This window comes from Gastrolobium bilobum, unplaced genomic scaffold (genome assembly GCF_033153095.1).
Source record: "Gastrolobium bilobum isolate Gb01-03AN ecotype WA unplaced genomic scaffold, APGP_CSIRO_Gbil_v1 utg32182, whole genome shotgun sequence".
Taxonomy (NCBI): domain Eukaryota; kingdom Viridiplantae; phylum Streptophyta; class Magnoliopsida; order Fabales; family Fabaceae; genus Gastrolobium; species Gastrolobium bilobum.
In genome coordinates this window covers 1,945-27,942 of record NW_026900032.1, presented here as the reverse complement: position 1 = coordinate 27,942, position 25,998 = coordinate 1,945, and the positions used below count along the sequence as shown (strand labels likewise).

Sequence of the window (25,998 nt, the reverse complement as noted above, 5' to 3'; positions counted from 1 at the left end):
TTTTTACAGTTGCCTTTCGATCGACTCTTTGTGGTCTATGTATTTGTGACATATATAAGAGATAAAGAGTTGAAAAATATTTGAGTTCGTACGTTTAATATTCTATCAAACACTTTATAGTTGAAGTTGAATAGGGTAATATCAAAAGACCATTCATTAGTTTAATTATATAATAATAAATATTATTAATATGCTTAACAAAATATTATTAATAGGCTTAACAATTTTCGATACAGAAAGTTGTGGCATTATTAATAGGCTTAACAATCACCAATGCAAAAAGTAGTGAGATATTAATATAGCTGTTTGACAACAAATTTTAAATTTTTTTTCCCACCTATGAAGTTTAAATTATTTTTATCAACCATAAATATATTTTTATAATTTTAAATAGCTTTTTTGTTTAATCTATAATTTTATATTAAATTCAAATTTATTATATATATCTTTTTTCCACTGCAGAAACATTAAATGCTGAACTCTTTTCTCACCTATCAAATTTAAAATTCAATTTAAAATTTTTAAAGTTTAAATATTAAATATTTTCTCACCCAATTGATATAATAATAAATATTATCAATACACATAATAATTTTTCATACAAAAAGTAGTGAAAAATATCCATAGAAAGTTGTGTACTTTCTCCGAATAATAGGTTTTAGTTATTCATTCATAACATAGGAAATTGTGTTAATTATACTCTTGCAATAAAAAAATAAAAGTTTAATTTCTTTCTTATATACTAAATTAAAATTTTTATAGTGATTAAATTTTTATAATTTATTTTTTTACAGAAATGATAGAGGTCATTTTATTTATTTTTTAAATTTAAATTATAAATTATTTTATATAAATTATACATTGTTTATACAATTTTTTTCTCTTTTAATTTATGATTTTTATACGTTTTTTTAAATTGGTTATACATGTATATTTAAAATAATTATGTTAAATATATTTTTTTAAAAATACTTTTATGAATTTTTTTTTCTCTTTTTGTATTACATTTTTAAGTTAAAATTTTAATAAATTTTCTTTTAAAGTATAAATACGTCATTTCTTATTTTTTATTTAAATTTAAATTTTAAAATTTTTTTATCAACTATACATATATTTTATAATTTTATATTAAAATTCAAATTTGTTATATATATATATATATATATATATATATAGGGTAAAGGATTTCTCCAGTCAATGGAAATAAGTTATCTCCGGTGAGCTCAAAATGACGTCGTTTTGGGGCAGAAATCAAGAAATTTTTCTAATTTTAATATATTGTCGGGTTATGTTAGTCTTTATTGTAACACCCCGTGTATACCCGGTTTGTTATCATATCATCGTATTAAGTTACGCTTAATTAAAATGTGGAATAAATTTTTTCTTTTCAATTATGACGTCATTATCAATTACCAAGTTGTTTACTTAATCCTTTTTCAAAATAATGTCTGTATGTAAATTGCAATAAAACAACTAACTGAAATACCTCAATGTATAAATAAGTGAGTATCTAAGTCACAGAACATCAACACGTAGTCCGGATATTAATCCTGATACATTAATACAACTCGAATCTAAAATAAGACATAGTCAATCAATGTAGCATGGACAACCCTCATGCTCACCAAATAAGACAACAAAGCCCAACATAGTCTCAACAACAACAACATGATAAGAAACATAAAGCAGGTCAGCATCCAAGCATAATCCAAGCATATCATCATAAAGCATAAATCTCAACTCAGCTCCGGCCTCTTGCCGCCCGAGGTCTCAACCCCCGAGTTACCTAAACCTGAAATATGTGCCCCAAACGTGGGGTGAGATCTCTAAACAGAAATCTCAGTAAGGCAAGGGGTCCTCAAGGATTTCTCCACCCCAAGCTCAGTTACATGTGCAATATAAGTTCAAAAGTAGTATATAATATAAGTTCCAAAATCAGTGCAATGCAACAGAATAATCATGTCATGTATGTCAACTATTCTACTGGCCAGAGAAATGCAGGATTTACATACGTCTATTACCTACAATCAGTGCAAGTCACTACTTACACCCACCCACAGAATCACCCTATAGTATGTCTCCTACATGCACAAGCTTACCGTCTAGGTGGAACAACACATGCATATTATAAGGCACTTGCGCATAACAGCTCAACAACATTTCAAAAACAATACATGAAAACAATTCATGCATATAAATCATCCCTCCATGGGGTATGGTGGAACCAACAATGGCTAAACCGAGGACACAAAAGCTTACCTCTTCAGCAATCAATCCAAGCCAAGTCCACACAAGCTCAATGTCACCAAACAACACAATCACAGTCTGTTTATACAATAATTAATCATCAATAATCATTACCCAAGGTTCCATAAAGTTATTAAGGTTTTCCAACTCATTTAAAGTGATTTAAGACTAAATCTGCAGGAGGTATTCGAATAATCCTTGATGAGTATTCGAATACTCCATGTCTCCAGAAACGATCTGAATACTTTCACTTAAGTATCCGAATACCACAAGGTATTCGCATACTTTCACTCAGTATCCGAATACCACAAGGTATTTGAATACATTACCTTCAGTATTCGAATACTTCTTCACAGGTATCTGAATACTTTTCTTCCCAGAAAAGTATCTCAACACTATTTCAAGGAGTATTCAATTACCCTTGATAAGTATTCGAATACTTATCAGACAGAATGCAAAAATTTGTGCATTCTCTGCATAAGTCCCATTTTAAATGTCCAAACTCGATTTAGAGTCCAATAACTCCATAAACAGATGTTCATTAACATGTTTTAGACTTAGATTACCAGCCTTTAGCTCAAATGGTTCAAGTTTCACTTTTTAATGAATTAAACAAGCTGAAATCATGAAAATGCCAAAGAGGTGATCATGGTATACCTCAAGAGACTCAAACTCAGAAAAAGACACAGCCTTGGAGCTTCCAACAATGCTCAAAGGTTCTGACCTTGAAGGACTGCAAAAATACACCTCAAGCTTGGTCCTTTACCACTCAAAATAGCTTCTTGACACCACCAAGGACATGAACATGGCTTCCCCAATGAAAACTCCCATACACAGCCACCAAACCCCTCAACTCAGAAGCCTAAACTCAGTAATGAGTGGCCTCACACCCTCACAAGGCTTGGTCTCACACACCTAAGCTATTTTGGTGAAGGAAGTATGCATAAAGATGATCACTTGGAGGGTTCAAGGAGGAAGAAAGCTATGAGATGGTGAAGAAGAAAGGAGGCAGCAGTTGAACCTCCATAAACTCACGTAGGAAACAATAAGAATTAACTTAGGTCTTTGTGCCAAATGTTATTTATAGTCTATTAAGTCTAATCACATTGTATTAGCACTAATAGTTACGCTTATAATTTTAATCCCAAACTTTTGACTTTGAACCTAGCCATTTTTCTAGGATTTATCGTATTTTTATTTTATTTATCGCAGCACTTTGCCGGTACGCGCTTTTACGAAGCTTGTATCAGTTCTGACACAAGTTCTCGTTATTTTGACTTCAAACATGTTATACTAGTCCTATATATTATTCTAGTAATATATACACACTTTTCGTAATTTTCCGGGATACTTCATCGGTACGCATTTATACCGTGAGGCAGAATCGGTATCTGCACTTTTCGTTAGAAAAGTGACTTTTCACATTATTAATCACTTATCGTAATTATTTAAGCCTTCTCATACTTATTAGGGTCAATTATGGAATTATCTCATTAATCTCATAATTAAATTCCTAAATTAACGGTGCGGGTTCTTACATTTATCATTATAATTTTTTAATCTTATAACCCAAAATGACATCGTTTTGAGCTCGCTGGATATAACTTTATCTCCAGTGACTAGAGAAATATTTTTCATATATATGTATATATATATATATATATATATATATATATATATATATATCTTTTCCCATTACAGAAACATTAAATACTGAACTCTTTTTTCACTTATAAAGTTCAAAATTCATATTTAAAAAATTTGAATTTTAAATATTAAATAATCTTCCACCCAATAGACATAATAATTAATATTATTAATATGTTTAATAATTTTCCATACAGTAGTGGAAAATATGCATAGAAAGATGCACACATTCTCCAAATAATAATTTCTAGTTTTCATTTACGACATAGAAAATTGTGTCTTTTTTACTATTACATCAGAAGAATGAAAGTTTAATTTCTTTTTTATATATTAAATTAAAACTTGTATTTTTATAGTGATTAAATTTTATTTTATTTTTTATAGAATGATAAATGTCATTTCTTATTTTTTGTTTAAATTCTTTTATTTTCGTTGTAACACAAATATAATGAACAAATATGAGTTGATAAGAAAAGTATTCTACTAAATCGAATGTTTGGTGAATTGAATTGAATTGCATTTAATATAATATAATATTTTATTATTTAAACAAAATCTTAATTAAAAAATATGTATGTATATATATATATATATATATATATATATATATATATATTTAAATATGTTCATCTAATAGAAGAACACCTTGAGAAGATGAAGAAGACAAACGGATAAAGAAGAGAAAAATATGTGCACAGAAGCTGATTACCAAATGAAAAGACTCAGCACCACATTTTCTATTTATAAACGAAATAATTTTGTTTTTTTACAAAAAAATTTATTTTTTTATTGTTTGGTTTTTTCATGCATCATTAATAGGACTAACAATTATCCATGTAAAAAGTAGTGAGATATTAATACAGCTGTCTACTATCAAAAAATGTAGGAGCATTTCCCCACCTCTATCAAGTTTGAAATTCGATTTTTAAAAAAGTAGTGCGATATTATTACCATTGTCTACCACAAAAAATTGTTAAACTCTTTTTCTACCTATATCAAGTTTAAAATTCGAAATTTCCCACCTATATCAAGATTAAAATTCAAATTTTAAAAAAGTAGTGGGATATTAATACAAATGTTTACTAACAATTAATGTTGAACTCATTTCCCACCTAATGAAGTTTAAATTTCAAATTGTGCAAATTTACTAAAGGAGGAAAGATTTAAAATCAAGATTTCATAAAGGAGTGAGATATTATTAATTTGAAAATTTCAATGTAGAAAGTAGTGGGATATTAAATGAGTTCTCTACCACCAACAATTCTTAATATCACTTATACATCTTCGTTTAGTGTCTTTTAGAAAATTATTTTCAAAAGAATATGACGATTGGCAGGACAATTGAGGCAACTTCATATTACTGTCTATCGGATCAGACGAAATCCTGAACATAAAATAATAGAGAAAACATGTCAATTCATATAATAATCTATTATATGATAATACCTCAGACACATCACAGAAGAATGTCCTAAACTACATCAGCTCGAATAGCAAATCGCACCTTTTTTTTTAACTCTACAACAGCTGGCACATTGGGGTCAAAGAAAATCTTTATTGTATATTTGGTATTTGTTATTCCAATTTTACCTTTACAAAAAAAAAATTAAGAAAGGGAGATGCACATGTATCTTTGCAAGCTGGACTATTATCACATTATGAGGAGACTGATTATTAGCCAAGAAATTTTTCACTTCGTCCACAAACTGCTCCCATAAAGTACACTCCAGTTTGTGCCTCATATTTCGAAGAGGTTACATGAAGTAATCCGATATTAAAAGATTACACATAACAAAATATGAATATTCATTATACACATATAACATTAACATTACACACAGATAACATTATTACCTGAGGTTGTCAAGTTCTAACACAATCATTTTGGTCTTCCTACCGGAGACAACATGCTCAACAACATCCCCAACTCCTGTGAGTAAACCGACGACGTCTACGGAACAATTAATAAGTAGGAACTATTAAAACATGAGGACACAATAAGAATATACTTATATCACAGACAAAATATATTACCTACTAAATAAGGAGAGTTCGATGCTTCCTTCTCAATAACGTCAAAATCAACAAAATCAAAACCGTTGACAGGAATAGAAGCATCAAACGTGGATTTCACATTAGTTCTCAAGTTGAAAGACAGACGATAATCATGCCTATTTGGCCTGAAAATATCACCGTTCAATCCAACTCCAAAAAATTTCACGAAATAAACATCTCTTTCTTGAATTTTTTTTCGGACCTGTAAAGAACCTTTAACCGTGGCATGTATTTTTCCAACCTTCAAATGAGATACATTAATATATCAATGGAAAAAAGAACAAAAGACACCAAAAAAATCGCACGACAATAATCAGCGGAACCATTACCTGTTCATCCATCAGAATCATGTCCACATTATCATCAAAATCCTTCCGGTAAAAATTGGGAACCTTCCAACACCTAATCACCCTAACTTTAATCCTCCAATCCTCGTTGATAGGTTTAATATCCTTTATAAAATCATACTTGGAGAACATCATGAAAGATTATATGCAACCAAAGAAAATAGCTACAACAAACAAATAGTCAAACAAAAACAGTGAGAACAAAAATCGCAGAAGCTAGAGATGAAAATATGCAAGAGCTAGAAGGAAGAAGCGTTTGAATGATTTCACGGTTATGTGAAAATATCAGATGATGAGTTTTCCATTTTCAAATAACATTAGTAAACAACCTTTTATCTTCCAATACAACAATTAAAAACCTTACAGGTTCCAATGTAAAAATGATAGTGGGTCATTAATTAGATGCCTCCCATCAATTTTGATTTAATTAAAAACTTATTATTATGTATTTTTTTTAAATTGACATGCAAGTGTGAACACAGTGTGAACACACAATGTGAACACAAAGCTGAAACTGCATGAGAGCTTGACACATCAGCTTTTTTGAGGGATGCAAGTGTGAATGCACAGTGTAAGAACCCGTACCGTTAAATTAAGAATTTAATTAATTTAAGTATAAGTTAAGAGATAAATTCCATAAATGACCTTGAATAATTATGAGAGAGCTTAAATAATTATAGTAAGTGATTAAAAATGTTGAAAGTCATTTTTCTGACGAAAAGTGCAGATACCGGTTCTGCTTACGGTATAAATGCGTACCGATGAAGTATCCCAAAAAATAATAAAAAGTATGTATATATCACTAGAATAATATCTAGGACTGATATGTCAAGTTTGGAGTCGAAATAATGAGAACTGGCGTTAGGGTTGATACCGGCTACGTAAAAGTTCCTACCGGCAAAGTGCTGCGAAAAATAAAATAAAAATATGACAATCTTAGAAAAATAGCTAGGTTCAGAATATGAAGTTTGAGATTAAAATGATAAGCGTAGCTATTAGTCTTAATACAGTGGGCTTAAAACTTAATACACATATAAATAAATGGGCACAAGGCCCTAGGTCAGAAATTTTCCTCCTCCTACATGACATTTCTGAGTTCTTGGGTGGCAGCAACCTTCCTCCACCTTTTTCCCTCCATAGAAGCTCCAAAAGACCACCTTTTCTCTTGCCTTCTTCACACAAATTCCTTGTATGAGTGTGCTCTAGCCTTGGGATAGTGAAAGTCTTGGCATTTCTGAGTTGGTAGCCTCTTTTCTTGAGTGTGTGAGGGTTGTGTTCTGAGTTCTTGGGGAGAAGGCCATTTACTTGGCATTTGAAGCTTCAAGGTCCCATTTTGGTAGAGAAAGGACCAAGCTTTGGTCACCAATTCGTGGCTTGTGTAATTTGACTTCTTGGGATAGATTTAAGAGCTCCAAGAGCACATTGTTCTGCTGTGTTTGAGCCCCCATAGGTATTCCATGATCATTCCTCTTGAAATCCATGATTTTAGCTTGTTTAAGTCACTACAAGAGGGAACTTTAATGATTTCAAGTTAAAAGTGGTTAATCCATGTATAATAAGTAGTGTTGAACATCTGTTTTGATGAAAAACCGGACTTGGGAGCTTGGGGAAGCTTTGGGGTCTCGAATTATGCAGAAAAATATGCATTTTTGCGTTTCTGCACAGGTGGTAATCGATTACCTTTGAGTGGTAATTGATTACCATTCAAAGGTGACAGCAAATGTGACAGCAACGACCTAGTTTAGTAAAATTGCGATATCTCAAGCTACAGAGCTCCAAATTGAGTGAAGTTTGGACCTATGTAAAGCTAACACACAGGGATACAATAATGTAAAATTTCATAGTCATTGGATAAGTTTATTGGTCTTAGTATTAGTTTGAAGTCGCGACTTGGTTGTTGGAAATTCAGTTTGCAGCAGTCACTTTGCGAAAAACATAATCGGAGTTATACAATTCCGATTGAGACATAAAGTATATCGTTGGATACCTTAAGATGTTTAGTTTAACATAGTAAAATCTTAAAATATTTCATAAAGAGATGAAATTGCAGTCTTGAAAATGGTAAAGATAGTTTAGTGCTTGTGGCTTCGGAAAGAGCCCGCAGTAAGCGAAACGAAAAAGAAATAATGTTCGTTTTAAATCTGAAAAGCTATGATATGATTATTTATAGTATAAATGTTATGAAAACAAATCTGTGACCTTGCTGGACACTATTATTGCTTGTAACCCTTTGGACACCGAGTCGTGAGGGAGGGTTTAGCTTGCGAGGTAAGCTTCTGGTCCTCGGATTGATCTGTTGCTTGTTCCACCGACCTCCATGGGAAGGTGGTTTATATGCATCTATGTTTTCTTGAGAAATGATATATGCATTGATATATACCTGAGATATGTTGATATAACTGGTGATGTAATGTATGAACGTGATGTTGATTACTTACACTATCAGGCTGCGACCCTGGTGTGTAAGGCATAAGGCTGCGACCCTTATGTTTAGATAGGTCGCAGACGTGCATAATTCCTATCTTGTTCCCTGTCCAGTCGAACCGCATTTGCATACATCACATGATTTATGAGTTGTAGTACTTGGCTCGTCGAGCAAGAGATATGTTGTCATGATTTGAATGCCTCACATGAACATGCATTGAAATTACTATTTTCGAACTTATATTATACTTGTAAGTGAGCTTGGGGCGGAAGAGTCTTGGAGGACCCCTTGTCTTAATGAGATTTCTTTTTAGAGATCTCACCCCACGTTTGAGGCACATTTTCAGGTTCAGGTACTTCAGGGGTTGATACCTCTGGCGGCAGGAGGCCAGAGCTGAGTTGATATGCATGCTGATTATACTATTATGCCTGGATGAAATTATGTTTATTGTCATTATATTGTTATCTGAGCTGAGACTTTGTTGGGCCTTGTTGCCTTATTTGGTGAGCATGGGGTCGTCTATGCTACACTGATTATGCTTTGTTTATTTAGACTCGAGTTGTATAATGTATCAGGATTTTGTCCGGTCTACGTGTTGTAGTTCCGTGACTAGATACACACTTATGTAATGAGGTTATTCAGTTAGCTTTTATTGCAATTTACATACAGGCATTGTTTTGAAAAAGGATTAAATAATCAACTTGGTTAATATTAATGACGTCATAATTGGAAAGAAAAAGTTTGCTTCCGCATTTATTTGAGCTGCGCTTAATACTATAATATGAAAACAAACTGGGTATACACGGGGTGTTACACTCAGTGTGAACATAAAGGTGGTTTATTTGGTTCTCCTTTAAGTATATAATAGATAAGGTTTTGGTGTTTCTACAGTGAATACAAACAAATTATCTAGCAATTACGAAGTCATTTTGGGTTGAAAGATTTAAAAATTATAATGATAAAGACTATAATCTTGGAATACATTATAATTGCAAAACACCTTGATTTTTGTTCCAAAACGTCTACATTTTGGACTCAATGAAGATAATTTATTTGCATTTACTGTAGAAAAAATGAACTTGAGTAATAAAGCCCTATGTCTAAAAGGAAAAGTGTTTATCCTGTCAAAGGAGATAAAATTATCTTCTGTAATTCCAAAATCACATCATTTTAGTGTTTAGGATTAAAAATAGAAGTTATTTTAAAAATTTCACATTCCACTTTTTATCATAAATGTTACTATAATATCCTTTATTTTTAATCTTCAACACTAAAATGATATTTCTTTGGGATTACAGGAAAAAAATTAATCCCATATCTAAAACTACAACTTATGTTAAAATATTATTGTATTAAATGTATTTTTATGATGTGTTGACGTACGAGACTCAACAATATAGTTATGGGTTGGAATTGTGTATAAATTATAAAGTATCTGATTAATGTTTCTCAAGTTATATGAGATAATTTTATCTTTTACACATACATAAAAATATGTGGGGTTCATGTTAAAAGAAGAGAAAAAAAGTCTCATATACTTATATGAGATAGGTTATTCTACCTACCATTTTTCTGCCTACCTTTGACTACCACTCTCTAAAACCATTAGATCAGAATTTCAAGAAGAGAGAAAAAAATAAATATTAGTTAAGATTCTGTTCAGATATTGAACATACCATGTCTCAGCTGTCATGGTATGTTCAATATCTGATCTCTTAATTATATTCTGTTTATTTGTTATTTGATTTAATTTTCTTTAGATTTAGGAATTTTGTCTTCGTGCTCTTTATGGCTGGTAGAAAGATTTCTCAATGTCTATTACTATAAATACTTGTTTCAAGGGATAATATAATCAGAGAGAAAGTGAGAAAAATTGAAAGAAATGAAAGAGAGAACAGAGAATTTGAACTATATATTTATGATGATACTGAAAAACTGATCTCTCTCATATAGGGATATTTACAGAACTACAAGACTTGCTATAGAAACAGAATAATAAAAGATAACTGAAGCTAACAGCCTAACAATATATCTGAGAGTTGTTGCAACTAAGCAACCGAATCCCTACTCATCCTAACCAACTAACAGTCACATAACAGCTGGAGTAACTAATGTTACTCTGAGCATAGCAGCACTAGTGCTGCTGATACACTGACTGATGCTCTAATACAAGATGCTACTAGCTATAGCTAAGATATGTGAGTATAGGCTTTGCACTCCTTTGCAGAACTAGTGTAGTAACTGCTACTGTTACTCTAATCTATGAAGCACTGATACGTAAAAATAAAAAAATTCAACGTATCTGATACGCGTCCTGAACCAATTCTCTTCCGACACGAATATTGTCGTATCAGATTGGTCAAAGGGTGGCGATACAGTCAAAGGGTGGCATGGACGGCGAAAGACTTGCAACTGCAGTAGTGGCGTTGACAGCGCAGTGGGGAAAGAGACGAGGTGGTATGCGAGGTGGCGAGATGGTATGGTGGCTACAAAGCGAAGTGGTGGTGATGATTCTGGCGATGGAGGCACGATCATCGGTGAAAAGCGACTAGATCTATGAAGATGAACATTCCACCATGGAATATGAAGATGAACATTCCGATTGGTTTGTTGCACTTTGTATCTCTGTCGAATAAGAGATATGAAGATGAAGATATAAGATGTAAAAAGATTAAAAATGACAAAAAAAAGTAAGCTAAGGTTGATGGTGGGGTTCAAACCTAGAATTTGGAAGAAAATTCTAGAAGGAAAAGCAAAGACGTAAAGGTAAATGTACTGCTTGTTATTTTGACTTTTTAATATTAATATGTTTTTTTATTATAAAAGAAATATCTTCATCTCAAGAAGATAAATGTTAGTTAAGATTCTGATCTAATGGTGTTTTAGAGTGATAGACAAAGGTAGGTAGAAAAAATGGTAGGTAGAATAACCTATCCCCTATATTAAACCCATAAAATATACGCATAAAAACACACAACCACTTTCTGTATAGGTGTCACAGTGCTGGAACCAAATTAGTTGGATTTTCAATAAAGCGGTTGAGAAAAAGAAAAGAAAAACTTAAGCATCTACAATACAAAATGGAATTATAAATAAACTAAGGGGTGTACATTTTAAAAAAAATACCTCATGCCTATGAAGCACGGACACTGACACGGGACACGACACAACACTACACGCCGCCACGTTAATTCTAAAAAATGGCATATTTTGACACGTTGGGACACGTTTTGATATTAAATAATATTTTTAATATATATAATATAAATTATATTTAATAGATATAACAGTCCATAACAAGTCATATAACCAATCAAATATTCAAATTTCATAACATAAATATAAACAAAAATAATTTTTCGTACCTTGTTAATTTTTCATGTCAAATTCCATAACAGAAAAAAATTGATTTATAAATGAGTTTTTTTTAGTTTTAATTAATAAAATGAAATTAAGACTAAAAAAAAAAAATAACGTGTCCGAGCATGTCCGAGCGTTGACCACGTGTCGGAAAAAGTGCACTGCGTGTCGGAGAGTTGCCCACTTGTCCCAAAATATTGATCGCGTGTCGGAACGTGTCCGTGTCCGACACGCACAATTCAGAAAAAAAATGTGTGTCCGTCTTTCAGAGCCTCCTGCACATCCCCATAAAAAAATCATGCCATGTGTTTTTAAGGGTGTAAATGGGCTAGGGCAGCCTATAGGGGCCTACGGCCTAGCCTATATTAGGCCAGACTTGACCTATTATAAATAGTAAAATAGAACAGGCCTAGGCTTTTAAAAAAACTTATTTAATAAATAGGCAATAGACTTTTTTGTACATGTCAGGCCTATAAGCCTACAAGCTGGCCTATATTATATTATTTATTTAAAACATAATAAATAAAGTTATTATTTTAATAATTTTGAATAATAAAATAATATTATTGTAGTTATTCCTTTTATTGTTGAATGTTTAATAGACTTAAACAGGCTAACAAGCCTAGACCAAGGCTTTTATTTTTTAGAGTAAATACCCTTTCAAATCCTAACAAAAAACACGGTCCCCACTTTAGTCCCTTGCAAAAAAAAATTACTCATCTAGTCCTTAAGAAATTCAAAGTGGACCAATTTTAGTCCTTTTGAGGGACTAATTTGAGTCTTTTTTAAATTTGTGAGTGTTCTGTCTGATAGGCAGAGGTGTCCAGCCGGTGGCTGGTATATTTTATGTAGGATCTAGGGTGCCCTCTCAGGTATCTATGAATGAGATACCCTTGAGGGTAGGGTGATCACTGTGCACAATAATAATCGACATAGTCAAGGCGTGTGGTGTGTGCACAGTGACAAGCTAAGAGAGAGGGTTTAGAGAGTGTCCGTACCTTATTGGTTTAACCCTGTATTTATAGATGGGTTACCTGAAGGAGTGTACTTCTGGGCCTCTTAGGAATATTGGGGGCCAGAGTCCAACTGCTTAGCTGTCTGGATAGGATTGTCATCAATAGGAGATTCCCTTCCTTTTGTGTTGTCCTTTATTGGTCCTTCTAGAATACGGGCCTTTGTCAGGTCCATAACAGTTTCCCCCCAGCCCGGTAGTTTGGTTGTCCAGGCTGCCGGGATGTAATAGCAGTGATCTCTTCATTTTATTTCGCAAGTCTGTTTTCTTGTCAAAAGTTAGATGTGTTGCTTTCATAGCAATAATTTTGATTTCTTCGAAAGAATTTGAGAATCTAAGGGCGTCCCCCTATCTTCTAAGATTATTTACCTCGGCTAGAACTCACGTTCTTGCTATTTTTGCAAGACGGGTTCAAATACCTCGACATTTTGGCCGGGCTAGAACTCACGATCCTGCCCTTGGGTAAGACGGGTTCAAATACCTCGACGTTTTGGGCCGGGCTAGAACTCAATCTTGCTCGTTTTGGCAAGACGGGTTCAAATACCTCGACGTTTTGGGCCAGGCTAGAACTCGTGATCCTGCCATTGGGCAAGACGAGTTCAAATACCTCGACGTTTTTGGGCCGGGCTAGAACTCGCCATCCTGCCCTTGGGCAAGAAGGGTTAAAATACCTCGACTTGTTTTTCGAGGCTAGAACTCTCAATCCCGCCCTGTGGGCAAGACGGGTTCAAATACCCCGAACGATCTACGGGGCTAGAACGCTCAATCTCGCCCTCTGGGCAAGACGTGTTCAAATACCCCGGATTTATTTATGAGGCTAGAACTCTCAATCTCGCCCTGTGGGCAAGACGGGTTCAAATACCCGGGATTCCCTTACGAGGCTAGAACGCTCAATCTCACCTTCTGGGAAAGACGGGTTCAAATACCCCGAATTTATTTACGAGACTAGAACTCTCAATCTCGCCCTGTGGGCAAGACAGGTTCAAATACCCCGGATTCCCTTACGAGGCTAGAACGCTCAATCTCACCCTCTGGGCAAGACGTGTTCAAATACCTCGGATTTATTTTTCGAGGCTAGAACTCTCAATCCCGCCCGTAGGCGAGAGGGTTCAAATACCTCGACGTTGAATATTTAATTTAGCTTTTTGCCAGAGTTTCATTTACCCTAGATTTTTATCCTGGGTCTTTATCATGGATTGGGGTGTGATCCTTTCTCTAGGCCCACATCTCTCCAAACCCGTCTTCATTCTTAATAAGCCATTTATATTCTGGTGGGCCGGTCTTCATTTTGACTCTTTCTTCACAACCTACAAAAGTGAAATGTCAACATTTTGATTTTAAGTTTAGGCCGGCAGTATCCGCCTTTTTTCTCGAGCCCGGTTTCTCTTGCATCAGCTCTTCTTTCAGCTTGGCTTTTTTTGCCCAAGTCTTGTATTCATCTAGGTGGATTTCCTTCCTTATTTGAATGGATCTGGATCTCCTTCCTTTTTTAGAGGGGATCTCCACACCACCTGTTTAATTATTCCTTACATCACAGTATAAAGAAGATAATTAGCAATAATTTTGGTTTAATCATCAATCAATAATTTTTCAGCTGCAATCAGCAATCAATGATAATTCAATCAGCAAATTATATTTGACCATATTTTATGCTATATGATATGATTGAGCACCCATCATAAAGCTCCATGCTCCCCTGTTTTCTTGATTTTCATTTATGCTCTGTGAACATAGGGAACGAGAGGCCTCACGATGAAACCTGATGCTCCTTTTTCCGTGATAATATTTAAATTATCTGGTGACCTACTATTGCCGACATATAATACTAAACACATGCATAACAATGTTGACCAACTTTCAAAATTATATATTTTGCATATAAGCATCGTATAAGAATTTGGTCCAGCAAGAAGTCATATATAAAATTATGATAATAATTTCTGGGATATAAAAGTAAGGAACAAAATGTTTCCCTGTTATTTTATAACCATCCTGCTTGCAATAGAGGACGATTCCTGCAGTGGGAGTAAGATAAACCAGCACGAGTCTTTTTAATTTAAGCTCATTGGCATGGTTCCAGCATGTTATTCTTGCCTATTGAAATCTGATCCCGCCTCTGGTTTTGATGCCGAACTGCCATATTTATTGAAGTCTGATCTCAGCTTTGGTAATGACTTGGCTGAGATGCTTATTGTTGGATATTGGCCGAGATGCTTATTGGAGCCGGTTTGAATTTCAATCCAACTCCTCTGTATTATGCATATCAATTACCCATCTTTTGTTTGGGAAAATTGTTAGTGGTTACCAACAATAATATTATCTACTTGAGTAGATTGTGCAGGTATAATATCTCGACAATTGAAAATAAATAAATCTAAAATTAAAGCATGAGAAATTATCTCCTTATCTGACTTGTCTTTCCAAAGCCGGTGTTCCATGAGCTTCTTTTCAATGTATATAATTTTTCGGCCTTTCAAGACTCAGTGCAGAAGCTTGGTGCAAGATGCGTAAGACTCACATCATATTTTTGGGTATTTCTCCCAAATATAAATGCATTAATGATTAGCTCAAATTTTTCATCAGCCAATGAAAAATAAATCACTTGATAACTAATATATGAGATATTATTGGAATCAATTATTGCAATCAACAATTAATCATAATTACACGAAAGTTGCAAACCTTTCCACTGATGCCGAGATGGAACATCAAAGCAAATTCCATAATTGACATTCAAATAATGCTTAAGCACATTCAAATAATACTTAAGCTTCATGAGTTCCGCACGCATAATGACGGAGTCCTCCCAAATTGAGCATGCTCGTTCTACTCACGAAGAGCTTGCTTTAGTTTTTCAATAGTAATGTATCAGTTGTCATCGCTGCCGCTCTCCCAAATTGAGCATTCATCCAAGACACAGCTCCTTTGCATCGTTACCGATGATTAGTTTGGCTGGTCTTATCTTGATGATCAATGGAGCCGGTTTCTCCATCTGACAAGCGTGTTGCCAATTTAAGCTTGTCGCTGTTTCAAAGTTATTCATTAGAAATGTCCCCTTCTGAAACAGAAGCTCCTGTGGTTGTCACCATTCCTTCTGTGTGTGAGCTTCATTCTAGCTTTCATCAAATTGGATGTAAACTCTGAAGTAATAATGAGAAATATAGTGGCTCATGAAGCCTTGACTGAACCAGATTTCCTTATATTCACAAGGTACACAGAGTTGATGCGTGCAATGATAGACACTGTGGAGGATGTTAAGCTGTTGAAGGATGCAGCCATCATAGAGTCAACACGTTCTCTTCGAATTTCCGGGATCTGCCTTGTCCGCATCTAGATGGCGTGTGGCAATGTGATTCATCAGAATGTCTCAAGGAGGCACCGGTGAAGCAGTTCGGGTTTCCCATGGTGTTGCAGGAAAATCGCCACCTAGTTTGTGTTACAGTACAGAGACCAAGAAGGATCAAAGGAGCACCCAGTTGGGCTATGGACTATTCGGCCCATATGTAGGAAGCTGTAATATTCATTGTAGACTAGTTGGTTGTATATTAGTCAAATACATATGGTTGTAGAGTAATATAGCTTCTGTTAGTAAGTGGTTATTCTGTTGAATAACTAGACCCAACGCTTATATTGAAAACTCATTTGTATAGTTTCATATTCATTCAGAAATTAATTGAGAAATACAACATTCTTTCCTTTTCTTCTCTCGATAAGAACTGGGTTCTTATCATTTGGTGCTTTCATCACCATGCGCATCCAAGAACTTGCCGAAGAATTTTCTTCTCTTCAAGTTCGCATTGACAAGGACAGAGAAGCCAATCATGCTTTTCAAGCTCGGATCGATCAACACTTTGTGGAAAGTCAGCGTGAAAACCAGACCCAGTTCATGAACCTAGTTGCGCAGATGCAACAACTTCAAGAACTGCTTGTGGGAAATGCTGAGCGTGTTCGCCCAGAGAATTCTACTGCCATTCCTAGGGCACATATGGCGAATTTTTCTTTGCCATTAAAGGCTGTTCGTATGGAAATTCCGACCTTCAATGGGTCAGATCCACATGGGTGGATTTTTAAATCAGAGCTGTATTTCGGTTTACAGCAGATTCCGGAGGAGTACAAGGTACGCCTTGCTGGATTGAAGATGGAGGGACCAGCTTCCCCTTGGTATCAATGGCTTTTCAAGGGTGGATCGATTGGGACATGGCAGGATCTTAAGAATGCAGTTTGTCATCGTTTTGGGGGTTCTGCCTACTCAGATCTTAGGGGCGTCCTTTCCAAATTGACGCAAACAGGTACCTTAGCGGATTATATGCAACAGTTTGAATCCCTGATTAATCAAATTGATGATTTTTCGGATGAAGTTTTGATGACATTTTTTGTTTCGGGTTTATCCTTGGAACTGAGGAGAGCAATCCAACTTCACAAACCTATTTCCCTGAACCAAGCAATGCAATTGGCCCTGGTTTATGAAGCACATTTCGCTGACCTTCGTTCTTCCTTTCCCTCAAACCCAAGCTTTCCTAAGAAAATTTTTCAGAAGTCCACTTTTGCTTCTGATAGTAACCACACCAATTTCCACCTATCCTTACCTCCCACGTCTAACCAATCCTTCTATGTTCTAGCCTTACCATCCACTACCAACCAAACTAGTCTACAATGAATATTACAGCTTCCTACATATGGGCCGAATAGTCCATAGCCCAACTGGGTGCTCCTTTGATCCTTCTTGGTCTCTGTACTGTAACACGATTCCACTTATCCAATCACTTTTCTATGAACCTACAGCAGCAACCACCGCCACTAACACCACATCTTCCTTTTCCTTTGGAGGCATTTTTCACAATTATCGTAATTTCCAATATTTAAAAAATACAAGTTCACTTCAAGATCCATTTTTTATTTCTTCGACAGAATTTTGAACGCTTTCTTCTTTGTGCAATTTTTCTGATTTGTGCAGGAAAGAGCAACACAACTGATAGTACCATTTTTTATTGTTGTTGTGGGGTTTATTTTTATCTGTATCTATTTAAGAGTAAGGAGACCAAGGAAGAAGTATAAAAGTAAGTCCAAGTATTGACACTTTCGTCGCCATCGAAATCCTGAAAGGAGCCAAGTGTTGAGGAAGGTGGTGGAAGATGAATTATGGAAGAGTGGCGAGAGAGAATAAACAAGATACTAAAACAAAGCAAATTAGATTATTTTTTAATATTTAATCCAAAACAGTGTAGCTTGGGGTGACGAGATAATTTTATCCAAAAGAAGAAATATTATTCTGTTTTAATCGAGGACTATTATACTTATTATCATGGTAGGTTTACCTTCTATTTTGGTTGTCATTGATCTAACTATAGCTAAACAGATATTAAGAGTGATAAACCTAAAATAATAGTAAGTATAATTTTTTTCATTTTAATTTTCAAAAAAAGGTAAGTATATTTGAGATTATTTGTTTAACACAAATTATGATTGTTAAAATTAAGTGACTAAAAGGTTGTTGTTTATAATTTATAAAAATCTTAATAAGTAGTGATTGACATATTTAAAGCTTGTTTAGATATTTCTTGTTTTAAGATAAAAAAAAATGTGGCTTTTTAACAGGGTGAGAATCATTTTATACCATGTAAGTTACATACTCAATATTGATTGTTAATTCTATTTATATATAATGTTCTGATTTATTAGATATTTGAACCGTTAAATGTAAGTAAATCAATGATCCAGATTTGGTGTAAGAATATCGTGCCCCTTTTTTAAAAAAAAATTCTTATATATATATATATATATAGGGGTTAACATTTCTGCAAGCTGCAGCTATTGTACGTGCAGCAATCAAATACTTGCCATATATATACTTGAAAGCATTAAATGCAGGGAATCCTAAACATACAAAGGATGAAAGCATTAAATGTGAGAAATTATAACCATACACCTGTCGTTAGGGGTGCTAAACGAGCCAGGGGCCTTACAGGGGCCTTTGACTCGGCTCGTGAATGCCTGAGCTTACATGTCTAAAATTGATTGTTGGACCCAGGCTTGGACTTGTATAAAAGCTCGTTTAATAAAAAGGCCTAAGGTTCCAATTCAAAGGCTCGGCCTTAGAGCCTCTCAGGCTTGCTTAATATATTTTTTTTATTTTTTATTTATTTTTTTCGTACTACTTGTGATAACCTTCTCTCTCTCCTCAATCCATTTCATTCCATTTTATTAATTAAACAGACTTTTTGAATGATTTTATTTTATATTATGTTATTTGGATATACATTAAATTTATGAATATTTATGAAATTATTAGTGCTGTTGATAGTATATTTTGTTTGAATAAATTTTTGTTGTCTTATTTTTTTTTAAACAGGCTTAACAGGCTAAAGCAAGCTTTCATTTTTTGTAAATAAGATAGGCCACAGGCTGAAATTATATTCGTGACAGGTAACAGGCTTGGTCAGGCTGACAGATAAATACAGGCTTAGCATTTTAAGACCAAAGCTCAGCTCGGCTCGGCCCGTTAACACCCCTACCTGTCGTTACTGTACGTAAAGCGGCTGCAGAAATGATTTTACCATATATATATATATATATATATATATTTCAAACTATGCTTGGATGATATTTTTTCAAAAAAGAAAGAAATTGACAAAAATAGTTTTAAATTCTATTTTAAAATAATTTTTAAATTTTTAAAAATTATAACTTTTTATGTACCAAAAAAAAAATTATAACTTTTTTTTAGTTTTTACATTTGACTTTTAACTTTCAAAACAAAAGAACAAAAAAAAACATTTGTTACATTAACTATTTTACAAAATAATTTTTTAAAAAATAATAGAAGTCAGGCTAGGATCTCAAGTTTGAGAATACTACCTTCATTAGCTATCTTCAAAAACCGGCACTGTTTTTTTTTTTTTTATAAATTGATTTTGTGAAATGCTTAAAAAATATTACTAATGGGATTTGAATCTAAACCATTGTAGACATTACACTCACCACTAAACCAACTCTATTTATTAGAAATAATTCTTTTAATTTTATATTTATTATATATATTTAATTCAAACAATTGAACCAATGAAATTAGTTGAATCATTAACTCGTTGACCCGGTACAGCAAGATAATCGACGACATGTTCAAGTTTGATAACACTGTAATAGGTTCACCTCATCTTAGATAATAATGGTAGATCATTTGTTGTATGTCGTGTTTTTCCAAACATATATTGATACGATTTAATGTTTGTATATTCAACGTAGATAAATTATTTATATTTGCTCTTAAAATAATGTCGTTTTATATTAAAAAATTATAATGAAAAATATTATTATATCTTAAAATAAATTATAATTATAAAAAATATTTTACTTTCTGCCTCAAAATAATATTATTTTGGACTCAATATAAATAACTTATTTATATTAATTAATAAAATGAACCCATATTCATATTCAATTTTCAAAAATAGAGAAAAATACAAAAACTAAAAATGTATCTCTACTTATTGGGCCTGTCAATCTTGGAGAATGAATGGGTATTGGATCATGGCTAAGCAACCATTTCATAAAACCAGTCCTGTGCGACCGTGAAGCAACGTGACATTGTTTCTTCTTCAGTGCTGCGTTTCAGAGAAACACAGAGGGTAAAACCCTAACTCATTTTCCTTCTGTTAGCTACAATCCACGGCCTCAATTTTTCTACGTGGTAAGCCTCTCCCTATCAATTTTAATTTTTTGTTCTTGCTTTCTTAATCTTCCTTTAGCACCTCAAAACCAACAAATGATTGATTAAATCGGTAATTTGGGTAATGTAATTGATTGTTAATTGATGGCAGCATATTACAATTGGTGAATTTATCGTATTGCTGGTCATTCTGTGTTGGAGCCTAGGTTTAACTGAGATGGGAATTTTTCTAGGTTTTGCTTTATGTTTTTTTTTTTTTTAATTTATAGTGTAATTTTTCCCTTGAAAGAACTGAACTCGTTTTCCAAACTTGCAAATTTGATCACATGCCCAAATTTTTCTTTACCTCTCTCTCTCTTTTATTTTTGCTTTTGGGTAAATGAAAGTTCCATTAAAATTATGTGCACCTGGGGAATTTTAAAAGAATAGTGTAGCGGGTGGCTAGCAAATTTCATCCAAGAAAACCTGGAATTGTTTATCTTCTTGCTTCTTCAAGTCTTGATATTTCAAATTCTCTATTGCACTGGAAAAATGAGGCCTCTTTTGTTCGCTAAGTGGTGATTGTACAGAATGATATTACATTCGATGGACTAGATCTAAGTAACCCTGTCTAATTTGATTCTGTCAATGTATTTTTTGAACATGCTGTTTTGAGTAGATGTAAAGACTTGAGTGTTACGGTAGATTGTTCATGTGCAGGGTGATGCACATTTGATGCTTCAGAGTTTTGGTTGAAGTTTCACTACAATACTTTGCTGTCATGGTATGTTCAATATCTGATCTCTTAATTATATTCTGTTCAATATTCTGTTTATTTTATATTCTGTCATGGTTGAAGTTTCCGTCGATTTAATTTTCTTTAGATTTAGGAATTTTGTCATCCTGCTCTTTGTGGCTGGTAGAAAGATTTCTCAATGTCTATTACTATAAATACTTGTTTCAAGGGATAATAGAATCAGAGAGAAAGTGAGAAAAATTGAAAGAAATGAGAGAGAACAGAGAATTTGAACTGCATATTTATGATGATACTGAAAAACTGATCTCTCTGTAAACCAGAGAGGGATATTTACAGGACTACAAGACTTGTTATAGAAACAGAATAATAGAAGATAACTGAAGCTAACAGCCTTACAATATATCTGACAGCATTTGCAACTAAGCAACAGAATGCCAACCCATCCTAACCGACTAACAGTCACATAACAGCTGGAGTAATTAATGTTACTCTGAGCACAGCAGCACTAGTGCTGCTGATACACTGACTGATGCACTAATACAAAGCTACAGCTAAGATCTGTGAGTACAGGCTTTGCACTCCTTTGCAGAACTACTGTAGTAACTGCTACTGTTACTCTAATATACCTCCACAAACTCAAGGTCGATGGAGCATCTTAAGGTAATCCAAGACTTTTGAGTTTATGACGTAGTTCACAAAAACAAGTAGTAGACAAGGGCTTGTTGAATGTATAAGCTATTTGCAGCTATGCTGGAACATGCTGGACCAGCAAATTCTTGGCTGAACCTTCTCTCGAACAAAGAATAAATCTAGTTCCATGTGCTTGGTGCAAGAGTGAAGAACAGGATTGTGAGCAAGAGAGAGACTGTACTGACATTGTCGTATTAAATCACAGGGGTCTTGACTGTAACCTTTAGATCCTGCATAAGGGTCTGAACCCAGAGAATTTCTACACCTGTGTTGGCAAGGCTTCTGTACTCTGCCTCAATTCTTGACCTAACCACCAGAGTTTGCTTCTTGGACCACCAAGAAATTAGGTTGGGCCCAAGAAGTAAGAAAGCACCCTAGGTAGACCTCCTATCATTTGGGTCCTTTGCCCAATCTGTATCACGGAAAGCAGCTTTCCAAGGAGAGAGAGTGCCTTTGAGATATCTAAGAATATGTTTGACCTCTTGCAAGTTCTCCTCAAGGAGCTGGGATAAAAATTGAGACACCTTGTTGACACAGAAAGAAATCTCTGGCCGAGTGAGTGTTGCATACTGCAATACTCCAACAATGGACTTATAAAGATGAGGATCCGAGACATGATACTCAGCCTCTTTACACAGTTTACAGCTCCCAGGCATAGGGGTAGAAATGCTCATAGCCTCTGGCATTCCAGCTCTGCACAAAAGATCTCTTAATGTATTTAGATTGAGACAGAAAATTGGAGCCACCAAGGTGGTGCTGTGCTTCAATACCAAGAAAGTAATCCAAAGTGCCAAGCATCATGTGTATGAGGGTGCACTAGAGGGCTGAACCGTTTAGTGGATGTTAGAGAGAGCCCGCAAGAGATACTAGTTGATCTGGCTGAGGACATATTTAGACACGGAGGGTCATGGCGAGTCTGGTGTGACTTTGTCCCAGACTATAGCAGCAACAGATGGTCGACAACCATGAATAGTGGCAGCTGAGGTCTTGTAGAGTTTTGTGAAGCCCGCAAAATGAGGTTTTTAAGCACAATGAAGGTGTGACCGGGAGGTCAAGAAACGACTGCAATGAAGGCAGTTGCTGCAATGTAATGCAGGCAGACTAGGGTTTATTTTGCGGAATCAGAGTCTCGTAGATGGGGAGGAGGGGTGTTAACGGGCCGAGCCGAGTGGGACTTTGGTCTTAAAAGGTTAAACTTGTGTTTTAATAGGTCAGTCTGGCCTAGCTTGTTATCTGTTATGAATATATTTATCGGCTTGGACTTATTTATAAAAAATAAAAGTCTGGTTTAGCCTGTTAAGAAAAAATAAGATAACAAAAATTTATCTAAACAAAATATATGATCAACAACACTAGTAATTCTACAAAGATTCATAAATTCAATGTATTCAGACAGTATAATATAGAACAAAATCATTCAAAAAGTCTGTTTAACCAATAAAATGGGGTGAAATGAGCTGAGGGGAGAAAAGGGGGGGGGGGGGGGGGGCTATTATGAATAGTATAAAAAATATAAAATAGAAATAAAAGTTAGTATACTAGGCTATTATGAGGAGAGAAGGGCCGGCTTGGCTCAGCGGTAAGCTTGCTTGCCGTGGTGTGTCAGGTCGCGGGTTCGAATCAGCCTCTCTGCAAAAAGCAGGGGAAAGACTGCCTAGAGTATTCCCTTCCCCAGACACTCACGAAGTGGGTATTTGAACTGGGTCGGCCCTTTATACTAGGCTAGCCTGAGAGACTCTGAGGCCGGGCTTTTGAATTAGAGCCTGAGGCCTTTTTATTAAACGAGCTTTTATACAAGTCCAAGCCTAGTTCCAACAACCAATTTTATACATGTAAGTTCAGGTCTTCACGAGGCGGGGCAAAGGCCCCTGAAAGGCCTCTGGTTCATTTAGCACCCCTAATCGAGAGGTTTGATACCGACTTGAATGAAGAAATATGGAACTGCTGAATATTATTTTTCTTAAGTAATACTATACATGGGTTTGGTCTATTATGATGACCCGACTAAATAATTACTTGTCTAAAATAATGACTAATCTATGGAAACGGAATATTACAATGATATACGATGAGTATTATGCAGTAAGGAATAGTAAAAGATGTGGGACTGGGTTCTGTGCTATTCTTGATTTGTCAATATGATTTTCCTTGTCCAAGCATCATGTGTATGCATGTCAAAGAGGAATTTCAATCAGATGTATGTATATAGATAAAAGTAGAAATTCTATCCACCAAAAAAAAAGAAAAGAAATTCTATTAGACTGAAAAATGTAATTACAAAAAGGATATTACTTTGTGGTTAAATTCAAATTTTGAAATTCTTAGAATTTACTTAGTATGATAGTACCTAGAATTGGTGTGCGGATTTTGATATTTGACATGTTGTATTCTGGTGCTTATTTTATGTATGGCTGAATGCAGGATCCTAATGGTTCTGTGGATGATAAGTGTGAGAGTAGACTTTATATCGGTAACCTTGATCTCAGAATTACAGAGTGAGATTTGCTAACTGCCCCCAGTGGGGCTTATTTGTTTTTTCCTATGCTTCATGCACGTTCTAATTCTCTCCTTTTCTTTTCAATATTTTCCAGAGCTGTTCTGCTGAAAATGTTTTCTCCCTTTGGAAAGATTGTTTCTGAGGACTTCTTGTGGCACACTCGTGGCCCAAAACGTGGGGAACCACGTGGTTTTGCTTTTGTACAGTATAGCACAAAAGAGGTAAGTTGATTGCACACTTTAGTTGCTAGGCTTCAAGCAATTTCTGATTTCCATTATTAAAGTGAGAATGCAGGAAGCTGAATTGGCCAAGGAGAAAATGCATGGAAGGTTAGCTTGTGGCCGGCCATTGGTTGTTCGTCTTGCCGGTGAGAAGTACATGTTGGAAACAGCTGATAAGTCTACAAAAGCTGCACGTGAAGGGCACAAGATGCATCTTAGTGGTGGTGCCATGGGACAGTCAAGTCGTAGTGCAAAAATAGCTGCAATAAAGAATAAGTTGAAATCCTTAGAAGAGGAGAGCTCTAGGACCAAGAAGCAGAAGCAAAATGATGATGTTTCTTAAGAGTCAAATGTGTAAGTATAATCTGTAGAATCAGGGGAAATTTTAGGGACGTATAAATTGAATGTGGTGCAATTGTTTGTAACCCCATTAACTTGGAATGTCATATATTTGAATCAGCTTGGGTTTGTTAACTGTTACTGCATGAAACATACTATCCATTTGAAAATCTACGAATCGAAATTTGACAGGATATTTATTGAAAAAGGTTTTCAGTATATTGATATTGAAATAATTACATGAGGAATGATGAGTATTTATACAAGAAAAAATAGCTAAGCATGACTCAGCTATGACTCACCAAACCTAATCACAATCATAAGAATGACTCAGCTATGACTCACTAAACCTAATCACAATTAATTCTAATTAATTACAATTAATCCTAACTAATAGGAAATAAAAAACAATCAATCCTAATTAATCTTAATTATTCCTAATAAATAAAAACAAAAAAATATTTGAATTTGAATTCTGATTTTCTACACTCCCCCTCTAGTTGGGAGGTAAATGTTGATCATTCTCAACTTGCCAATCAAGTCTTCAAAGGCTGGCCGGTGTAGACCCTTAGTGAGAATATCTGCAATCTGCTCTTTGGTAGGAATATACACCATACATACACTTCCATCATCTATTTTTTCTTTGATAAAGTGGCGATCAACCTCCACATGTTTTGTTCTGTCATAGTGAACTGGATTTTGAGCAATACTGACAGCAGCCTTATTATCACAATACACTCTGACAGGTGGGGAAAA

General features: G+C 34.6%; 2 protein-coding genes across 3 annotated transcripts; one reads left to right on the top strand and one right to left on the bottom strand.

Moving 5' to 3' along the window:
- Nucleotides 1-5,142: 5,142 nt before the first annotated feature.
- LOC133294941 (uncharacterized) lies at nucleotides 5,143-6,431 on the bottom strand. Its single transcript, XM_061493709.1, has 4 exons — nucleotides 6,279-6,431; nucleotides 5,929-6,190; nucleotides 5,749-5,845; nucleotides 5,143-5,278 (listed from the first exon to the last, which is right to left on the bottom strand). The coding sequence occupies exons 1-4, from the start codon at nucleotides 6,429-6,431 to the stop codon at nucleotides 5,143-5,145; spliced, it is 648 nt and encodes a 215-aa protein (XP_061349693.1).
- Nucleotides 6,432-20,659: 14,228 nt separating this feature from the next.
- LOC133294944 (uncharacterized) lies at nucleotides 20,660-25,429 on the top strand. 2 transcript variants are annotated; one of them, XM_061493713.1, is made up of 5 exons: nucleotides 20,660-20,780; nucleotides 21,459-21,522; nucleotides 24,607-24,680; nucleotides 24,777-24,903; nucleotides 24,977-25,429. In XM_061493713.1, exons 2-5 carry the CDS (start codon nucleotides 21,520-21,522, stop codon nucleotides 25,244-25,246), a joined length of 474 nt encoding a protein of 157 aa, XP_061349697.1. In that variant the 5' UTR covers nucleotides 20,660-20,780; nucleotides 21,459-21,519; the 3' UTR covers nucleotides 25,247-25,429. The 2 variants fall into 2 exon arrangements, with proteins under 2 accessions (XP_061349697.1, XP_061349698.1); XM_061493714.1 differs by lacking the exons at nucleotides 20,660-20,780; nucleotides 21,459-21,522; nucleotides 24,607-24,680 and having other exon boundaries at nucleotides 24,966-25,429.
- Nucleotides 25,430-25,998: the final 569 nt, after the last annotated feature.

Bases quoted from the DNA above. Each gene is read 5' to 3' on its own strand.
- LOC133294941 (XM_061493709.1), bottom strand. From the start codon at position 6,431: ATGATGTTCTCCAAGTATGATTTTATAAAGGATATTAAACCTATCAAC. The intron at 6,191-6,278 runs GTAATGGTTCCG...TCTCATTTGAAG, and splicing joins TGATTCTGATGGATGAACAG to GTTGGAAAAATACATGCCAC. The intron at 5,846-5,928 runs GTAATATATTTT...ATTGTTCCGTAG, and splicing joins GAACTCTCCTTATTTAGTAG to ACGTCGTCGGTTTACTCACA.
- LOC133294944 (XM_061493713.1), top strand. The intron at 24,681-24,776 runs GTGAGATTTGCT...AATATTTTCCAG, and splicing joins CTTGATCTCAGAATTACAGA to AGCTGTTCTGCTGAAAATGT. The intron at 24,904-24,976 runs GTAAGTTGATTG...GTGAGAATGCAG, and splicing joins TACAGTATAGCACAAAAGAG to GAAGCTGAATTGGCCAAGGA.